Source organism: Dioscorea cayenensis, chromosome 14 (assembly GCF_009730915.1).
Source record: "Dioscorea cayenensis subsp. rotundata cultivar TDr96_F1 chromosome 14, TDr96_F1_v2_PseudoChromosome.rev07_lg8_w22 25.fasta, whole genome shotgun sequence".
Taxonomy (NCBI): Eukaryota; Viridiplantae; Streptophyta; class Magnoliopsida; order Dioscoreales; family Dioscoreaceae; genus Dioscorea; species Dioscorea cayenensis.
In genome coordinates, this window is record NC_052484.1 from 19937227 (window position 1) to 19956202 (window position 18976).

Below are 18976 nucleotides of genomic sequence, written 5' to 3' on the forward strand. Positions count from 1 at the left end.
TCCCACATTGGATAATGAAGGCATTTACTTTTGCAGACTTTGTATTTTAATTGGTTTTGCTCTGTTTCCTTAGTTTTTCCATCTTGTATTTTTTGTTTTCATTTTAATAAAATAGCCCCTTGGGTTTCTTCTTTTTAACAAAAGAAAAAAACACATTCCTCATCGATGAAAACACAAACATTTTACATATGATCATTGTGCAAATAAACCAAGAAATTATTGATTTAATATTTTTCTTACATTTAAAAAAAATTATTGAAACTAAATAAATAAATATCATGACATTAAAATGTAAAAAATGATTTTAAAAACACAAAAACTCAGGTAAATACATGTTTAAAAATAATCAAAATGAATTATAATCAATATAATGCTTATGAATAAAAAAAAAAAAAACCCAACAGTATTTTTGTCATGTCATTAGTCACAAATCCAACAGAAATGAAGATCATTATTGCAATAATCTAAGCTTTCAAAACACCAATTTTTAATTAACATATCTCAGCATCACTATTAATTAAATATTTGTAGATCAAGGAAGCCACATATTGGACCACAACGACCATAAAAGCAAGAGTGACGTTTAGTTTATATCAATGAAAAAGATGGCCAAAGACAGCAACATCCACCTGCCAATGACTTACAAATTTAATTCTATTGATTGTATTTATTGAAGCAATGTTCTATCTTTTATTAATCTTATATTCAACTGCTTCATTTCTTGTCTTAAATCAATTCATTAGGTCCCATCTGTGAGCTTTTAGAATACAAGCCAAAAATTAAGTGCCATTAAAGGACAGTGAAATGAATGATAAGACTTTAAAAAGTTAGATTTGCATAAAAGGAAAAGTTTGCTTGATAATAAATAATAAACTTTTTTAACATTGAAGGAAGTTTAGTGACCTTGATTTCAAGGCAAAGAAAATAATAAGAGAAGTGATAAAAAAGAAAAAATCCAGTGTTGAAGTGAATGAGTAACTTGCATGAAATTTATTGTTAAAAGCTAAGCAAAAGTTGAAAAAAAAAAAACAAAAAGAAATTGGGGTGAGAGAGGCTCGAACTCTCGACCTCAGGATTACTCAGAAAGCTATGAGACCTACGCGCTAGCCAACTGCGCCACCACCCCAAGTTGTTTAGTAGGGTAACTTAACTGAATAGATATATTATCTATTATCGAAATCTTTATTTATTCCAACTTTAATAATTAAATAGAAGTTGTGACATATATTTTATCTACAAACTATTAATAAATATAAAACACGTTTCCCTAATATCAACATTTTGAGCAATTAATTTTAATTTAAAAATTATATTTTTTAAAAGCAATCCCTAATAAACTCTGCACTCTGATAAAGATGAATCTCAGTTTTACACTGACAAGGCCCTACAAACAAGCACTGCTACAGTGAATAAGTGCACCACAAAAAGTAGCGCACAGAAAGTGTGTTTGATTTTTTTTTTTTTGATAAATAAGGATAACCCTTAATATTAACTGATCCACAAGCTGTAGGTATGCCTCTGACATAAATATTTTAATCTCATTCTCACAACAAAAGCATTAAGTTTTTATAGGGTACATATGAAGACAGTAAAGAACCCTACAATAATTGAAAAACAAAGACACTTCTCAGAGCAAAACCAGTTGACTCCAAAATTTGCCCTTAAGATTGGGCAACAATAATAGATAAGGAAACAGCTTTTCCAGTTGATCTAGACTCTAGAGCATGCCAAGAATTAGGGCCTCTGTGCAGAAGGGCAGTTGATGTTATGGCAATTGTGATGTCCATGTCCCAGAAACAAAGGCAAGTTGACTGCACATCAATAAGAGGGAGATCAACATCAGGTCCATCTCAACCTTACTACAAAACAGCAGTCTCTGGCTTTAAGTTGCAAGATAAAGAAATAAGTAGCACTATAGTGTTGAGCAATAAGCAATTTAACTTTATTCCCCACAGAAAGGTTTATTTGCAACTCACTCAAATCAAGTTGAGGAAAAGATACAAATTGCAAGCTATTCCTTTTCTTTTATATAATTAAGATCATAAGTTTAACTCTTCCATTTGGCCAGTTGAGGGTGCATGAAGTGTAATAACACAATAAGCTTTTGCTCTTCTTGTCTAGTAGCATGTACACATAAATAAAGGGAAGAAGAGGACTGGTGGGATGAACAATGTTCCTCACTTAATCTCTTACTCATAGCTTTTTAGTTCTTACCATACTTTACAGGTTAGCGTGGAGAACATAATAAGGTTAATCTGGTAAAAATATGACCAAATATCAGAGAATGTATAGGAATCATGTGAAAATGTTTTAGTTGAAAGAAAGAATTCTTGTGTCTAGTTTCAATAAATCAGAAGTAAAAATCACATGTACCTTACAGAACAGAGGATTTTGTTAATCCTCATCTGAGGAACTATCCATATGCCTGCTTTCTGGTTCATCTACTGAAGCAGGATCCTGGACAAGTGAATAAAGAAACAATAATTTACAGTTAGTTTAGCAGATCTCCAGAACTGTAGAAGTAGTACGTCGTTAAAAATTGATGATGAGCCTTACTGCCATTTTATCCCAATCCTTCAATTTTGAACTGGTGAGCATGTAAGTGTCACGCAAAGGAGCCCAACCAGATTCTTCATTATCCTCTTTGTTTGTAGGTATAGAGAACTGTTTGAAGCCACAAAGCTAGTCAGTTGTGTGATAGAAGTAGAAAAAATGAATTTGATTCATCAAAAGACAGATCCACCTGCTTGTTTAGTTTGTCCTAGTACAGTGACTACGGCCATGGTATTGAACATACTTCTGCTTTGTGTAATTTGTATAACAAGAACAGAAAGAATGATGCATGCTGAAAGACTTGCTAGTTATTATCACTATAACAAATAAATGTCATCATAAAAATAATATCCATGTTTCTATATTGTTTATTCTAAAGAAATAATGGAGCAAAAGATTATATATATACATGTGTATATATATGCATAGTTTTTAGGAGGATAAGCAATTTAGACACATCAAGGCCAGTAAAGAATTCTGACCATCAGGACTGAAATCATTCGAAAATTCCTAAATAAGAAGAATATGAAATTCCAAACCATGGGTTTGCAACAGACTATATAAATAATTTAAAAGGGCTGCCGATCAAACAATGAAATGAGAAGAGTCAATATGGATGGAGCTAGAAGGATAAATCTGAAACACAAAGATAGATTCTTTATTCTGTCGTTTCAAGTTGAAAGCAAATAGAGAGGTAACAGATTCTAACATATAGAAAACAACAACATTCAGAGGACAGCAATGTGAATACCTTGGAAGAGTTCAATTTTGAAGTGTTGTCGTAAGATTGAGTAGATGGCTTCTGAATCTCTGATAGGAAAGCTTGCTTCCTCCGCTTTGCCAGCTCTGAAATAATTAAAACATGTTAAACAAGAACATTGAAATTGGTCAAAAACTCTAACAACAATAAAGATCACTACTAGTTAAAAACAGAAGTAGATATATATATATATATATATATATTCTTCTGACTTGTCTGACAGAAGACCAATAGTTGTTCAGCTATTTATTTTCATAGCAGACGATATAGCAATGCTGGACAATTGCAATCCAAGAAATGGATTTGCTTCTTAGAGCTTCCTATGGAAGGCAATCCAACCAAACTCACATACATGAAAAATGAAAGGTTGGAAGCGGCAGGCCCTGTGATTAGATGCATTTTTCAGGAAAGAAAATCCATATTTGTCACAAGTATAAAGAAAAAGAATGATGTCAAAGAAGGATGTGAAAAAAGATGGCTCAAAACTAAGCTATAATCGAATTGATGCGTTGTTAAATTGTATGCTTAACTCCATATTTGCCAACCAAAGATATGATTAACTCCTATTACCCCCATTTGTGTATTGTTAAATTCTTTCTTATATTTTATCCTGGACTATGACTAGTGATACTGGCATTGATATAGAAGTAACTAAATATTAGAGTGGAGGATGCATGCAGAGTTGACAAATTGTAGTGAATTTTACTCAGCTATTACTATAGTAAAAGAATGCCCAATCAAGATAACTAAAGGGGAAATTGTAAAGACACAAAACTCCAAAAAAGAAGTTAAGGTTTGAATTTCAGTATGTGTGCGCTCAAAAAATCAGCTCAAAGTGGATGTCTTCTGCTTAATACTGCTCCTGCAAAACCGTCCCAATGTATAACACGAATAAATGAACATTTGGTTATTGATATAAATTGTATAAATAGACAAGATAGAAAAGAATCTGATCTTCCTTTTTCAATAATTTTCTCACCACATTGATAAGAATTTAAGGACAGTACAGTTACAGAAAACAAACCTTTTGCATCTTTGGCCCTTGAAGGATTCAAACCTTTTTGAGGATTCTGTGCTTTATTCACCTGCAAAGACCAACCTCTAAAAACATAAGTCCGATCTTCCTCAATAAGAATAAGCCCTGTTCTAAACAAGATAAAAAAAATTCCAAACAATTGATATTAATCATACCGCATTAAATAATTTCACCACTGAAAGTCCAACATCAGACATGCACATTGGAAATTAGTTAGTAAGCAAGCTTCCAATCAAAAGACAAAACCTCTAGCAAATGTTGGCTATCAAAACCAGCCAATACAACACTTATTTCGGAATAGTAAAAGCCAAAGTTACCTCCTTTTGTGGCAACACTAATCAAAAACTTCTCCTTTGCATCCAGGAAATTAGCAGGCATCACATGACCCTTTTCTCCTGCCTAAAACAAGACTAGCAAGATCATAACCTCAATCTTAGTAACAAAAATAAACAAGTAGGCAAAAAGCAGAATACAAACCAAACGCTTCTCTTTCTTAGCCTCCCCCTTCACCTTCTGTTCTTCAACCTCCTCGGCAAGCTTCTCTGCAACAAGCTTCTTGTTCGCGGACAATATGGGACCCTGAAAACAAAGAGAAACATCAAAATCCAGATTAAAAAAAAAAAATCAATAAATTGGTCTCAAACAACACAAAATCAGAAACACCAACAAGTGGATCATTGGAGAGGTGCTTCTTCATAATCTTCCTGAAAGCCGTCCTAAAAGCTCTACAACCCTCAGTGAACTTGGTAATCCCTTGCTGAGCTCCATCCCCTTCATCATCACTACTCCCAGAAAACTCATCATCATGTCCAGAATCATCCGAATCCTCGTGCGCTTCCTCCTCCTCGCCAGAACTCTCTTCCAAAATCTTCTTATCTCCCGTTTCGTCGAGATCCTCCTCCTCATCGGAATGGTAATCCCTGGCCCTTTTGCGGAAGAGCTTCAACATCTTCTGGCTAGGTTTCTTAGGTTTCTTCGAGGCCATTGAGATCGGTTTTCGTTTCTTGTTCGACTTCTGAGACTTTCCACGCTTCAGCTTCCTCTTCCTCGCCGTCGAACCCATTGCCGACGGCGGAGGCGCCGCATCGGCGGTGGCGGCGTCGGCCATGAGAGAAACTCCAAAGCCCTGGACGATAACGGGTTTCCAATCACTCACGGATTCGCAATATACTTGTGCTTGGATCCGACCCGCCTTTGTTTTTACCAAATATGAAATTAATATTATTTTAATTTATGAAATTTTTTTAATTTATGTTATTAAAAAGTAAACTTAAATAAGTGTATCATCTTTTCTTTTTTTCTTTTTATGTTTAATTATTTTAAAATCAGGAAAATTAATATTATTGTTATTGTTATTGTGTTATTAATCTACGAAAATTTTATCAGCCAAATTAATTTTTAAATTTTTTGCATTGTTTTATTTTTTTTAATAAATCCTTGAAGAATTATTTATATTTTCTTAAATTTTAAATTTTATCCAAATAATTAAATGAAAACCCACATTGGCTCTCCCAGAATTAATGCCAGAAGCAAAAAAAGGCATATTAGAAGACTCGGCTGTGATGATAAAAATTGGTTTAGAGTTCTTTAATCAGCACTCCTATATCGGTAATCAAGAAGTATGATCTAACTTCAGAGAACTTTTTTATTGGATTGATTCTATTTTTAATTTACCTAGACCATCTAGTGGTGTTTTTCTTCTTTTTTTTGTTATGTGCTTAGTATTTTTTTTTATATATATCAATATTTTGATGTATCTTATGTTTCATAATTTCCGTATTTCATAATTCCGCATCTAGTTCACTGTTTTATTTTTTTATTATTATTATTATTCTTGGACTCTCCTTTTTAACAATGGTTTTATAAAAAAACCCCACCTAAATTTCTTATTTTAATTTTGATTAAGAAATTTACAAATTTGTCCTTCATGATTGCCATCTATTTCACATCATACAATCTCATGATGGACGGCTGAGATTGTGCTCTCACACAAAACCCTAATTTCACCTTCCGGTATATAAAACCGGGTTCTAGGGCTTCCCTTTCCCTTCCACCAAGCACCATTGCACCCGGCGGCCGAGACCTCCATTGATCCAGCGATCGCATCGCCGAGAAGATGAAGACCATCTTGTCTTCTCAGACCATGGACATCCCTGAGGGCGTGAAGGTGAAGGTCCACGCCAAGAAGGTCGAGGTTGAGGGCCCTCGCGGGAAGCTCACCCGGAATTTCAAGCATCTCAACCTTGACTTTGAGCTTGTGGATGGTGGTCGCAAGCTGAAGGTTGATGCTTGGTTTGGATCTCGCAAGACCATGGCCGCTATTCGCACTGCCCTTAGTCACGTCCAGAACCTCATAACCGGCGTTACCAAGGGCTACCGCTATAAGATGCGCTTTGTCTACGCTCACTTTCCCATCAACGCTTCCATCTCCAACTCCAACAGCTCCATCGAGATCCGTAATTTCCTTGGCGAGAAGAAGGTCCTCCCTTTTCGATTTCGTTTTTATAAAATCATCTGTCTGGGAAATGATTTCTTGCTTCTTAGATTGAGAAAGGTTCTATCTTTACATGTTTAGATTCCTGTTAAATCACGTTTATTCAAATCGCTGATCTATTGTTTGATTTTGAGATTTGAATGTTGGACCCTAAGCTTGGTGCATTGATAGATGTTGTTTGACTGATTGGTTTGTGCTGTTTTAGAATAGTTAAATACTATGCTGAGGTTGATGTCTAATCCTGGCCTTTCTGTTATGCCCAAATGCTTCATGTTTGCAAATGGTTACCTGCTTCCTTTTTTATTTTTTATGAATATGTAGATTATTTACTAGAAATGTGTTGTTTTTCTAATTTTTTGACTGTATTTTGGAGGTGGAAATGTTCTGTTGTTCAATGATCTTTTTTATTGGCACCATTTGTTTTCATGACTTTCTGATTAACTCATTGGATCAGGGTTAAAGATTTGGATTTTTTTTTTTTCTTGTGCTTCATCTTATGGATAAACTAGATGGTTAATAAAACATTTCTTTTTGCTTCTTCTTTGGATCGTGCCATACATTACCCACATTTGTTTTTCATGACTTTCTGATTAACTCATTGGATCAGGGTTAAAAGGATTGGATTTTTTTTCATGTGCTTCGTCTTATGGATAAACTAGAAGAGTAATAAAACATTTCTTTTTTGCCATCTTTTCCACTTATGTTGAAAAATCGACATTACCTCAGTCTAGCAATGCTTGTCTTCTTTGGATCGTGTCATACATTACCCACATTGTTTATTCAGTCAAATGCATGTTGTAAATGCTGGACCCTTGCAGGCTAGTTAAGACTGTTTCTTGTCAATAAAAGGATTTCACTTTTGAATCATTGGAAACATCCTTTTGTGCCAGATAAGTGCTTTAGGAAACCCAATTTCTTTGAAACACACATGTTTGATTACCCATATAGAATATGTACACTCTTTTTCACTGGTTCTGATAGTGATCTTTTGCTTTGCTATGCTAACCTTACTTACGCGTGGTGCATCTCACAAATAAAATTGAGCACAAAATAGTACATCGCCCTAATTCGCCAGGCATCATATAACATGCAGGTAAGGAAAGTAGATATGCTTCAAGGTGTGACAATTACTCGTTCCGAGAAGGTCAAGGATGAGCTTGTTCTTGATGGTAATGATGTTGAGCTTGTCTCTCGCTCTGCTGCTTTGATAAACCAGGTCAGAGAAACAGTTTTTGTATTAGAAACTTGAACTGATTTTGTTCTCAATCAAATGCTATTTATGAAAAAAATTTACTTCTTTTACCTGAGACCTTGATCTTTTCATATGACAGAAATGCCATGTGAAGAACAAGGATATCCGGAAGTTTTTGGATGGTATCTACGTCAGTGAGAAGGGAACCATGGCTGAGGAGTAAAAAGGGTTGCATGAGCTTCTCAATAGGCATAATTTGTTCTGGTGTCTTAAGCTTGAGTTTCATTGGTGTTCAGCTTAAAGTACTTAATGGAGGAAACAGGAATTTTTGAGATTTTGCCTTGTTTGTTTGACTGTTTAAGTTTATTTTCATCTTATTTCCCAATTGGAACACTTGATTTAGAAATGAATTTGCTTTGTTGCTACCAATTTTAGTTGGTTTTCTTAGTCTGCCATGACTTGTTTATATCACTTAGCAGTTAAAGTTTATAATGCTGAATGGTGTGCATTTGTTCTTAGTCTAATATGCATGCTAGATAAGTGATTTGATGATTATAATTCATATTATCATTAATATAATTAAATATTATTACCCATGTATACGACTATGATTAATATTAGTGTACATATATGCATCCAATTGTGTTATACATATATAACACATACATATATACATATATGCATATTCATACAAATATATATACACACAAAAAGATTGTGTTGAGGTGACAATTATAATCTTCACTTTAATTTTATAATTTAAAATAAACAAATCTTGAAGTGATTTGGGAATAGCTTATGTCCGCACAAAGTTTTATTATTTTGTTTTTATAAAATGAACAAATACACTATTTATGCTATGTAGTTGGACTCTAACAATGTTGGTGGGTGGCTTAAAGCTTTTTATTCTTGATGTGGCTTACTGGCTTTTATTCTTGATGAATACTGGCATCAAGAGCGTTTGGTAAAATTTACAAAAATAAGATAATAATATAATAAAGCCTTCATCCACCCCCTTAGCTGCTCTATTCCTCTATGCAAAGAGCCCAATGTGTTGCCTCTTTTGTCCTTCATGAATAAGCTCAAAACAAGCAAAACCAAACAATTGGCATCATCCCACTTGCCCCATCCTCTTTCACAGAACAAAACAACACAAGTTTGTTGGTTGTTGCTTTAGTGAATCTGATCTCCACTCCACCTTCACATAACCATTCTTTATAATACATTAATACCCATACTCAGCATTCCAACATTGCTAGCCAAAAACACACTCCAAAAACAAAGCTTCATGAAAGCTTGTACTCCCTATATTGGCATGCTCATTGTACAGTTTGCTTATGGAGGTTCCAACATCCTTTGCAAACTTGCACTTGAGAATGGCCTCAGTTATCTTGTCTTTATAGTATACCGCCATCTCATCGCCATGGTTATTCTTGCTCCTCTTGCTTATCTTTATGAAAGGTAATTACTTTTATACCTTAAGCTTCTAAACTTCAGAAATTAAGTTGATCATGTTGGTACTTATATGTTTTTTACAGAAAGAACAGACATTCACTCTCACTTGCAATCCTTGCAAAGATCTTCGTTTTGGCTCTGTTTGGGACTACTATTCACCAGAACTTATATTATGCTGGTTTAGATTACACTTCTCCCACTGTTGCCAGCGCTCTGGCCAGTGTCATCCCTGTTCTCACCTTCATCTTGGCAACTCTTTTAAGGTGTTACTATAATCACACATCTTTGGTTAAATTTGTTTGAGTTTTTTTATAACTCTTCTTTAATTATATAACTATATATATATATATATATATATATATATATATTTATAATTCCTTAAAGGATGGAGAGGATCAGTATGAAGAACAAGAAGGGAAGAGCCAAACTCTTAGGCACAACAATATGCATAAGTGGAGCTTTGATATTTACATTTTGGAAAGGTCATCAGTTTAAAGGATTTGTTGAGAAACCTTTGATTGTAGTGAATGGTAATGTTCATGCTCATGAAGCAGAGCATGAAAGACATGATTGGATCAAAGGCTCTGTTCTTATTCTGACAAGCTATATTGCTTTCAGTGTCTGGCTTATTCTTCAGGTAATGAAACAGAAACATAGACATGAAAAACTTGTTTAGTTATAAGAAACCTGCATTGCTAATCAGATTTATCATTGTTGAAATAAAAATATTCAGGGGATTGTTTATAAGGTGTATCCTGCTGGACTGTCAATGAACACCATCATCTGTTTTTTTGCTGCATTGCAATCTTCAGTACTTGCCTTAATCTTTGAAAGGAACAGTTCATCTTGGCATTTGAGTTGGAACATTCAACTTGTGACAATCATATACTGTGTAACAATCTTATCTCATCTCTCTCTGTTTTTATTGATTCAATCTTTGATTATGTTTGGTTTGCAGGGGACTTTTATATCTTGTTTGGCTTATTACCTACAGACAATTTGTGTCCATGAAAAGGGACCTGTATTTGTGGCCTTGTTCATGCCACTGCTTCTGGTCATTGTGGGAGTTTTTTCTGCTATTTGTTTTGCAGAAAGACTTCATTTGGGAAGGTGAGAGAAACCAGTTTAATTCAATACATTAACTGATGACACTGATAAAGTTTTTTTTTATTAATTAATTAATTAATTCTGTGCAGCTTAATTGGTGCTTTTATGATCATATTGGGTCTATACTGTTATCTGTGGGGCAAGAACAGAGATACTGTCAAAGATGAAGAGGATAAAGACATTGAAGAACAGGATGAAATGTTCAGCAAGATAGGTCTGCAAACACAAAGCTAAAGTGATATATGGTGTTCAGAAACATAATTTAATGGCCTTTTTTTTAATTACAGAAGTTGCAGATGTTTGCATATGTTAAACTTACTTTAATGCTGATTAATCATGAACTTTTAGAAAGTTAATCATTTTAAAATCAGTTACTACTAATTCTTTTAACAAGTGGGGAAAACTACTGCCTTTTGTCCACTTTGATAATAATACTCATCAGCATCCACCTCTGGGACTAGTTCCTTCAACTGTTTGAATGTTAAGTTTACCGAACAAAAGTAAGAACTTTGGTCTCATTTGATCATGTGGTGATTTGATTGCTAGTGCAGTGTTTCGGTCTGTTCGGCATGAAAGCAATTATAAGATTTCATATGTAATTTGTGTTTATAGCTAATTATTATTTATTAATATTTGTGAAGCATTCAAGAATATATATATACATGAGTAAAAAGCATGAAATTAATGGTTCTCAGTCAAATTGAATCATTCACTGCCTTATGAACAGTTATTTAAATGCATTTACAGAAAAAAATATATATACAAACAACCGTTATCAAGTCTTTTAAAAAAAAAAAAAAATACGAACTAAGACAATAAACTCTGGTCTCAGTATATATGAAGTAAAAGTACAGATCAATTATTAACTCTTTTGCGCACAGACAGTTCATCTAGCTTATTTGTTTTATAAATAAATAATTAAATAGTGAATTTTTGAAAAAAAAAAAAATACCACTCCTAAATCATTGGAAGATGAACCCACCAACCTAAATAGAGATTCTTGAAATTCGTGCAAAAAGTGATGGACGGTCCTGATCTGATAGATCTAAATTTAGAGGGCTCCCCCTTCTGACGCTTTGAGGAGAGAGCTACTCTGCGTGCATGCATGCATGCATGCACGGACGTGTTGGAATACATGAATCACCAACACCTAAACTATGATTAATTAATTTTGGGTATGGTGGTTTTAATTCTCTGATTTTTCGTACGTTGGCATGCATTGCATGCACAGCCATGCATGGCTTGCTATTTATTGCCACCGGAATGGGAAAAGGTCTATATGTTGGTTCCATTAACAAGCTACGTACGACGTGTGATTTTGCCAAGATTATGCATTGATGTGCATTAATTGATCTATACCTCAGACTCCAAATGAAGTATTCTTTTTCCTTGATATGCCACGTGGCTCGTTTTCATAAGATCTGATTAAAGTTTCATGGTACAATAATCACAATTGGTCGGTGGCTTCCTTCTTTGGAGAAAGACTGTCTTTGCTCTACTTCCTTATGCACTAAGCCTAAGCATACAAGCCACAAGCAATATATATATATAGAGAGAGAGATAGATAGTCATATAGATATGATCCTTAATTTGTTGTGATCTAATATTATAGAATTAAGGATGGCAAGGAAGCAGATAAATGAAGGGAATGATGATTTGGAGAGCATCATCTTCTCTTGGTCTGTGGATGATGTATTTAACGAAGGCCTTTTCAAGGGGAAGGTTTGGCTTTCAAGTCTTTTTTTTCATATATATATGCCATTGCTTGCTTGTATCTTTTCATTCAAGTTGGGTCAATTGAATGTTAATCTAAGCAGTAGTGCAGTATTGCTTTTAATTTGAGAGTAGGATATCCTACTTCATTCCAACTGTTAGAATATATATGTTTGGTAGTATTTGAGCTTTTTAAATGTGGCGGATTAATTTACATGAGAGAATATATATGATTGTTGTTAAAATAGTTTATGGTCGAACTTTTTTTTTTTATGATAAAAGTGAATAAACCACTAATTTATTGATATAAAAACAACTAACACGTAGAGACAACAATCTAGAAAAAAAAATTTATGATTGAAAGTAAATAAGTCTATGTGTTTTTTTTTATATTTATATTTATAAAAAAGGATTGCATGCACAATGGTCATGATTTAATTTGTTTGGTGATTAACTTAATGCAACTGAACAGGTGGTGAAAAACACTGAAACTTTTGATTCTGTAGAGAGTTATCTGAATTCATTTGTGTTTCCATTGCTTGAAGAAGTACGTTTAGAAATGTGTTCTTCTCTGAACGGTATCTCAAGAGCTCCGTTCATCCATATTTCTGAAATTGAATCTATTGATCTAAGTAACAGTAAAAGCAAGTACAGAATGACAGTTTTCTTGGAAAATGCTTCATTTGGAGGTGGAAAACAAGTTTACAACCCAAAAAAAGGAGACATATTAATCTTGTCAGATTTAAAACCAAAGCACATACCTGATCTAAATATAAAAGGAAGAACTTATTGCATTGCTTTGGTTACTAAAGGAGGGGATGAAGATGCAGAGATGCCACCAAATTCATTTATTATCAATACATCAAGCAAGATTGATGGGAAATATCATGGCAGAATCAAAGGCAGAGAAGTCTCTTTACTTGCAATATACTTGCTTAATGTTACACCATACAGAAATATCTTCAGGGCTCTTAACATTGAGCGGGCAAAACAAAGGGATTCTGTTCTTGTGAAGGAGCTTTTAAATCCTCGCTCTACGGTAATTAACTATATATGATGCTAAAACATTTTAATTTAAATTTATATTATGAGTTTTTAGTTGTCTGATGATGATGATGATTAATAATCATGGCAGGTTCCTCATCATGATCAAGCAGTTGATGATCATTTGAAGGAGAGTTTGTGGTCTTTTAACTTGAATGAGTCTCAGGACAATGCAGTGTTGAATTGTATTTTAGCAGCTCAAAGTTCCAACAAGTGTTCAATTAACCTTATTTGGGGGCCACCTGGAACTGGAAAGACTAAAACTACTGGTGCTCTGCTCTGGATGTTGAGACAAATGAAATGCAGAACACTGACTTGTGCACCAACAAATACTGCAGTGATCGAAGTTGCTTCACGGTATATGAAATTGTTAAATGAGAATGCTGCAGGAAGTAATACTCAATCACTTGCAGATATGGTGTTGTTTGGTAATAAGGATCGCTTGCGCATTGATGGTGGAAATCTATCAGAAGTGTTTTTGGATAATCGTGTGAGAAAGCTTTTGATGTGTTTCTCACCCTATAGAGGTTGGCAACATTGCCTGAATTCAATGGTGGATTTCTTTGAAGACTGTCTCTCGTTGTATGAGACCAGTATGAATGATAAGGATAAAGAATTCCAAACTCTTCTAGTTTTTGCTAGGAGAAAATTTTTTGCCACTGCAAAAAGTTTAAGAGAATGTCTTATAAGTTATAACATTGGTCATGCATCTGCCCAGTGCTTCTTTTTCTAAAAAAATCTCAGAAGACATTGTATTGCTTCTTGATTTGCTACAAGAATTCGATACACTTCTCCGAAGAGGTGTTACTTCCAGTGATCTGGAAGAAGCCTTCAAATCTGCTGACCATGCTGTAGATGAAAGTATAAAAAATTCTACAGCTTCTACTCTGCAAAAGATCAGGGTCAACTGCCTGGAGGTTTTGTATAGACTTCAGGAGGGACTGCATCTTCCAAATCTTTGTTCAAGTAAAGATATTAGAGAATTTTGCTTGAAGAATGCATTGCTTTTGTTTTCTACAGCATCATCTTCATCCAAATTGTATTATGTGGAGAACATGCGAGCTCTGGACGTGTTGGTGATCGATGAAGCCGCACAGTTAAAAGAATGTGAAACACTGATTCCTCTACAGCTCTCTGGAATACGACACATTATTCTTATCGGCGATGAATGTCAATTACCTGCACTGGTGAAGAGCAAGGTCCTGATATCCTCTTTTATATATATATATATATTTGAATGCCTTTGTTTCCAATTAACAGAGTTTCATTGCTCTCAGGTTTCGGAGAATGCACTGTTTGGAAGAAGTTTATTTGAGAGGCTAGTTTCTTTGGGATATGAGAAGCAGCTACTCAATGTCCAGTATAGGATGCATCCTTCAATAAGCAGGTTCCCGAATGCTAATTTTTACGATAATCAAATTTCCGATGGTCCAAATGTTATCGACAAGAAGCACACTAGATGTTTTCTCCCTGGGCCCATGTTCGCTCCATATGCTTTCATCAATGTTGAGTTTGGAGAAGAGGCTTCTAATAAATCAGAATATAGCAAGAAAAATTTGGTTGAAGCAGCAGTTATTTCAGAAATAATCAGCAGACTTTTTAATGGTCAGTAATTGATCTTAATTTGGGGGAAAAAATCAAGCACCACTAGATAACATTGCATTTAACAAACTATTACAATTGTTCCTTGTTTTTGTGCAGAATGTAAGAGAACTAATGAGAGAGTTAGCATCGGAGTCATATGTCCTTACAGTGCACAAGTTTTTGCAATCAAAGATAAACTTGATAGAGCATATAACATGCGCGATTGTTTTTCTGTAAGAGTTAATTCAGTTGATGGATTTCAGGGTAGTGAGGAAGATATCATTATATTTTCTACTGTAAGGTCCAATTCTGATGGATCAGTTGGATTCCTGTCGAATGTTCAACGAACTAATGTTGCATTGACAAGAGCAAGGTAACTTGTTTCTGTTTACTCATGATATACATATATATGTAAATATGTACATTTTCTACTATGAATTCTTCATCACATATTTTCATGGATTTGTAGGCATTGTCTTTGGATTATAGGGAATGCGGCAACATTAACAAGCAGTGGCACAGTGTGGAGTAAACTAGTGCGTGATGCGAAAAACCGTGGTTGCTTCTTTAATGCACAGAAAGATAGGGGTATCATGGATGTTATAATTAAAAATTTGCCTGAGATTGACCAATTAGCTGATTTGGTTGACATTGATTCCTTGAATATCAGTGGGGTACAAGCAGGTATTATGAACTTCCATCTTTTATGTTTATTTTTTAAAGAGGTAATAATTCTATTAGTTTCATCATGACATCTTGGCAAAGTTTTTCTAATCAGTTGGTCTTTCAGTAAATTCTAGTTTGATTTTCTCCTTTGTCTTCAGGATCTTAAGAATAAAGGTGAAGTTTTGGGGTGATATTTCTGAATTCTCTGTATCGGATGAAAGGTTTGTAATGCCAAAATGGTGTTTCTTGCTTTTCTTCATTCATCCAGTGTGCTTTTTTAACTTACTATCTTTACAAAACTATATATTCTAAACATGTCATAGCTAACATATGACATGTTCTCTTCCCTGTTGTTGCAGTTTCAATTGAACTGGACCTGAATTTGATCCCAGAAAATTTGATCTCTCTGCTGCTTCCTCTGCTTTTTTATTACTATTTTCGGCATTATCAGTCATTGTTGTTGATGTTTATCGAACTCTTTTTTATTGTAATGAATATGGTTTATCCACTATCAAACAATATATATATATATATATATATATATATATATATGTATCTAGGAACTGAAGATTTTATCTGTTCTAATGAACATAAGAGAACAATATTACTTTTAAATCAATATACGAGAGCCCAATGTTCCCCAGTTTTTCCTGATTTCTCCACCGCTTCCCTCCTGAACCTCAACGTTCCCCAGTTTCACCAAAGCATCAGCAAACCTGTGAAGAAAACCAGCTGCATCCGAAGCCAAACCAGGGACAATGCTGCCACTTGAGCTATCAAGAGCCAACTCATTATCAATCTGCAGCACTCCTCTGCCCAACATTATCTGCTTATAGTGCTGGTTATCCACAGTGAAGGAAGTGTTCTGGTCAAAGAACCCTCCCTCTTCAAAGAACTGGACCTCTGTTTAGCCCCACAAATGCTAATGAGTCTGCTTCTCAGGTTGGCGTCCATGGTGGAGTCCATGGACGCAATGCAATGCATGCAAACTTGCTATCATGCATGCATGCAATGCATGGCATGCATAGAGAGAGTTACGTACTCTAACGAAGCAGTCATGGAAATGCATGTGAAGCAAGGCAGCGTTGATGGAATGGTCTTTGTTATAGTGCTTCTGCACAACGGCTCTGATGATGGACTCTGTTTGTGGCCAGGTTGTATTGTAGAAATTCACTTTCAGATCAACAAAGACAGAACTGGTACTAAGAAAGAGAGATAGCAAGGATATGTTTATGAAAAGCTTCATCATGTTGGTAGAGTGTGTTTATATTATCTCAGATTGATTGATTGATTGATGAATGCTGCTGGTATACATAAAAGAAGGAGAGTGTATATCTATAGAGAGATTGGGGGGAGTGAGATTTTATTCACTTGTATTGGTTTACATTAAAATAAATTGATTTTTGGTGTTAAGGTGCTATGTAAGAACTAGTTAATTATGCATATGATTACTAATTAAGCAACTAAGGTCAGGCACTAAAGCGCACTTCCCCTTGTTCTAATGGTTTTTGAAAAGCAATTGGAATTTAGGTACGGTGTGAAGAGGAGGAATTCTGAATGAATCAAGCTAGTCTAGTTTATTATATTCACTTATTTAATTTATTAGTCTCAATGATGTTTTTGCAAAAAGGAGCTACAGAGTAGCTAAGAAAAGAAAAAGACAAGAACCAATTAAAAAGAGAAATTTAAAGAGGAACAAAGGTCATCTATCCAGTAAGGCCAATCACGGCCTTGAGCGAAGAGGGAGAGAGTCGGATTAGAGCTTCCAAAGTGTGCGAGACGATCCGCAAGAGTGTTGTGATCACGGTCGATGTGCTCCCAAGCGAGGTCAGGGGACAACGAGGAGAAGTTCTTGATAGCTTGGACCGTGTCGAAGTGACGCCAGGCGGTGACACGGTTGAAGTCATTGATCAGGTGAATGGCGCAGCGACAATTGGAAAAAAACGTGCTAGGGGACCATCCGTTCGAATGATAATGCTCAAGCGCGAAGAGAATGGCGCGAAGCTTAGCACCAAGAGATGAATCACAGATGCCCCCAGCCGCACCTGCAAGAAAGATAACATTGTAATTAGTGGAAATGACAAATCCAAACCCGGCCTTACCAGTCAAGGGATCCCACGAAGCATCAGAGTAGACCAGGAGAATGAGACGAGTAGAATGAAGGTGATAGATAGCATTCCTGTTAATAAGACCGTGAGCAGAGAAAAAGGCTTTTATCCTAGCCCAAGCTTTAGAGGGGAGCTGGTTAAAATTGGGCGGGATTTGACGAAAAATTTTGAAGCACCTAGCAGTCCAAATATGCCAAGCAACCGAGGCCACAATAGCCCTAGCAAAGTCACAACCAAAGGCACAATTAAATTTACAAGTAAGCCAAGTGCCATTGCACAGATGGGCAAGGAAGGATTGGCTCAAACCCAGCCAGGTGAACACAATATATCCCAACAAACCTTCGCACAACGACACTGCCAGAGGAGATGATCGGCAGATTCAGGGAAAAGGCCACAAAAATGGCAAGTGGTAGCAGGGCCAATGTTAATGTTGTAGAGATAGTCCCCCGTAGGGAGCCTACCATGAGCCAGCTTCCAAACAAAGATCTTAATGCGCGGGGGAACCTTGAGCTTCCAAATGAGCCTCCAACCAAACCACACATCAGTGTTATGACTACCAGAGTTGAAGTGACCATAAACAGTGGCAACCATTTAAGCCAAAGAAGAGATGGGTCGCCAGACCCATTCATTGGAGGCCTCGGAATTGAAGGAAGTATCGTTAAGAGCAATATGATTTAAATTGTTACCAAGCAAGTCACATCACATCGGGATATTGAAAGCACCATCCAGCACAAAGTGGTTGATTGAAATGTTATCAATAAGATTCATATTAATGAAGGTGGGCTTAGGGCTCAAAGGGAGATCCAAAATCCAAGGATCATCCCAAATATTGGTAAGATTAGGGTTACAGACATGAAGATGGAGATTTGGCTTAATAATTTTCACAATTTTAAGAATGTCCTTGTATAAGCTAGAGACATTAGAATGAGGCACATTCCTCCAAATGCTCCAATTATCATATTTATGATGAAAAATAGAAACCCAAAGTTTATCCTCATTGTTGGCAAGTGAAAAAACATGTTTGGCTAAGAGAGCAATTCTGGCATTTCTAAGATTGCGGAGTCCAAGACCCCCCTCAGGTTTAGAAAGAGTAACCATACTCTAGCCAATTGAGTGGAAACCATGACCCCTGCCCCGACTGCCCCATAGGAAATTACGAGCGAGCTTACAGATAGAATCCAGGATGGAGTCAGGGATGTAAAAGATGGAAAGTAGATAAATTGGAAGAGAGAAAATACATGAGTTGAGAAGCACAACTCTACCA

At 35.5% G+C, this 18976-nt stretch overlaps 5 protein-coding genes and 1 non-coding gene across 8 annotated transcripts; 4 read left to right on the forward strand and 2 right to left on the reverse strand.

The window, feature by feature from the left end:
* Positions 1 to 1040: 1040 nt before the first annotated feature.
* On the reverse strand, positions 1041 to 1126 carry TRNAM-CAU. Its single transcript is given in 2 exon segments — positions 1041 to 1076; positions 1089 to 1126. It is a non-coding gene; the product is annotated as a tRNA-Met (tRNA).
* Positions 1127 to 1519: 393 nt separating this feature from the next.
* LOC120275431 (RRP15-like protein) lies at positions 1520 to 5520 on the reverse strand. Of its 2 annotated transcripts, none has more exons than XM_039282000.1 (9): positions 5017 to 5520; positions 4827 to 4928; positions 4667 to 4748; positions 4505 to 4524; positions 4338 to 4398; positions 3305 to 3399; positions 2557 to 2664; positions 2374 to 2457; positions 1520 to 1859 (listed from the first exon to the last, which is right to left on the reverse strand). In XM_039282000.1, exons 1-8 carry the CDS (start codon positions 5455 to 5457, stop codon positions 2395 to 2397), a joined length of 972 nt encoding a protein of 323 aa, XP_039137934.1. In that variant the 5' UTR covers positions 5458 to 5520; the 3' UTR covers positions 1520 to 1859; positions 2374 to 2394. The 2 variants fall into 2 exon arrangements, with proteins under 2 accessions (XP_039137934.1, XP_039137933.1); XM_039281999.1 differs by having other exon boundaries at positions 1520 to 1811; positions 5017 to 5519.
* An 867-nt stretch (positions 5521 to 6387) lies between these two features.
* LOC120275432 (60S ribosomal protein L9) lies at positions 6388 to 8464 on the forward strand. Its single transcript, XM_039282001.1, has 3 exons — positions 6388 to 6828; positions 7937 to 8059; positions 8175 to 8464. Exons 1-3 carry the CDS (start codon positions 6466 to 6468, stop codon positions 8256 to 8258), a joined length of 570 nt encoding a protein of 189 aa, XP_039137935.1. The 5' UTR covers positions 6388 to 6465; the 3' UTR covers positions 8259 to 8464.
* An 851-nt stretch (positions 8465 to 9315) lies between these two features.
* LOC120276268 (WAT1-related protein At5g64700-like) lies at positions 9316 to 11033 on the forward strand. 2 transcript variants are annotated; one of them, XM_039282989.1, is made up of 6 exons: positions 9316 to 9496; positions 9574 to 9753; positions 9875 to 10127; positions 10224 to 10382; positions 10449 to 10600; positions 10687 to 11033. In XM_039282989.1, exons 1-6 carry the CDS (start codon positions 9324 to 9326, stop codon positions 10829 to 10831), a joined length of 1062 nt encoding a protein of 353 aa, XP_039138923.1. In that variant the 5' UTR covers positions 9316 to 9323; the 3' UTR covers positions 10832 to 11033. The 2 variants fall into 2 exon arrangements, with proteins under 2 accessions (XP_039138923.1, XP_039138924.1); XM_039282990.1 differs by having other exon boundaries at positions 9583 to 9753.
* A 1184-nt stretch (positions 11034 to 12217) lies between these two features.
* On the forward strand, positions 12218 to 13957 carry LOC120276236. Its single transcript, XM_039282958.1, has 4 exons — positions 12218 to 12319; positions 12783 to 13349; positions 13446 to 13844; positions 13949 to 13957. The coding sequence occupies exons 1-4, from the start codon at positions 12218 to 12220 to the stop codon at positions 13955 to 13957; spliced, it is 1077 nt and encodes a 358-aa protein (XP_039138892.1).
* Positions 13958 to 14058: 101 nt separating this feature from the next.
* Positions 14059 to 16046, forward strand: LOC120276237 (probable helicase MAGATAMA 3). Its single transcript, XM_039282960.1, has 6 exons — positions 14059 to 14553; positions 14632 to 14959; positions 15056 to 15311; positions 15408 to 15622; positions 15763 to 15825; positions 15964 to 16046. The coding sequence occupies exons 1-5, from the start codon at positions 14059 to 14061 to the stop codon at positions 15768 to 15770; spliced, it is 1302 nt and encodes a 433-aa protein (XP_039138894.1). The 3' UTR covers positions 15771 to 15825; positions 15964 to 16046.
* The last annotated feature ends 2930 nt before the right edge of the window (positions 16047 to 18976 follow it).

Coding starts and splice junctions, on each gene's coding strand:
- LOC120275431 (XM_039282000.1), bottom strand. CDS start 5,457: ATGGCCGACGCCGCCACCGCCGATGCGGCGCCTCCGCCGTCGGCAATG. Junction 4,749..4,826: donor CTAAGAAAGAGAAGCGTTTG/GTTTGTATTCTG, acceptor GTCTTGTTTTAG/GCAGGAGAAAAGGGTCATGT. Junction 2,665..3,304: donor CAAAATTGAACTCTTCCAAG/GTATTCACATTG, acceptor GGCTTCAAACAG/TTCTCTATACCTACAAACAA.
- LOC120276237 (XM_039282960.1), top strand. CDS start 14,059: ATGCATCTGCCCAGTGCTTCTTTTTCTAAAAAAATCTCAGAAGACATT. Junction 14,554..14,631: donor CTGCACTGGTGAAGAGCAAG/GTCCTGATATCC, acceptor CATTGCTCTCAG/GTTTCGGAGAATGCACTGTT. Junction 15,312..15,407: donor GTTGCATTGACAAGAGCAAG/GTAACTTGTTTC, acceptor ATGGATTTGTAG/GCATTGTCTTTGGATTATAG.
- LOC120276268 (XM_039282989.1), top strand. CDS start 9,324: ATGAAAGCTTGTACTCCCTATATTGGCATGCTCATTGTACAGTTTGCT. Junction 9,754..9,874: donor ATCTTGGCAACTCTTTTAAG/GTGTTACTATAA, acceptor AATTCCTTAAAG/GATGGAGAGGATCAGTATGA. Junction 10,383..10,448: donor TTGTGACAATCATATACTGT/GTAACAATCTTA, acceptor TTTGGTTTGCAG/GGGACTTTTATATCTTGTTT.
- LOC120276236 (XM_039282958.1), top strand. CDS start 12,218: ATGGCAAGGAAGCAGATAAATGAAGGGAATGATGATTTGGAGAGCATC. Junction 12,320..12,782: donor AAGGCCTTTTCAAGGGGAAG/GTTTGGCTTTCA, acceptor GCAACTGAACAG/GTGGTGAAAAACACTGAAAC. Junction 13,350..13,445: donor TTTTAAATCCTCGCTCTACG/GTAATTAACTAT, acceptor TAATCATGGCAG/GTTCCTCATCATGATCAAGC.
- LOC120275432 (XM_039282001.1), top strand. CDS start 6,466: ATGAAGACCATCTTGTCTTCTCAGACCATGGACATCCCTGAGGGCGTG. Junction 6,829..7,936: donor ATTTCCTTGGCGAGAAGAAG/GTCCTCCCTTTT, acceptor TATAACATGCAG/GTAAGGAAAGTAGATATGCT. Junction 8,060..8,174: donor CTGCTGCTTTGATAAACCAG/GTCAGAGAAACA, acceptor TTCATATGACAG/AAATGCCATGTGAAGAACAA.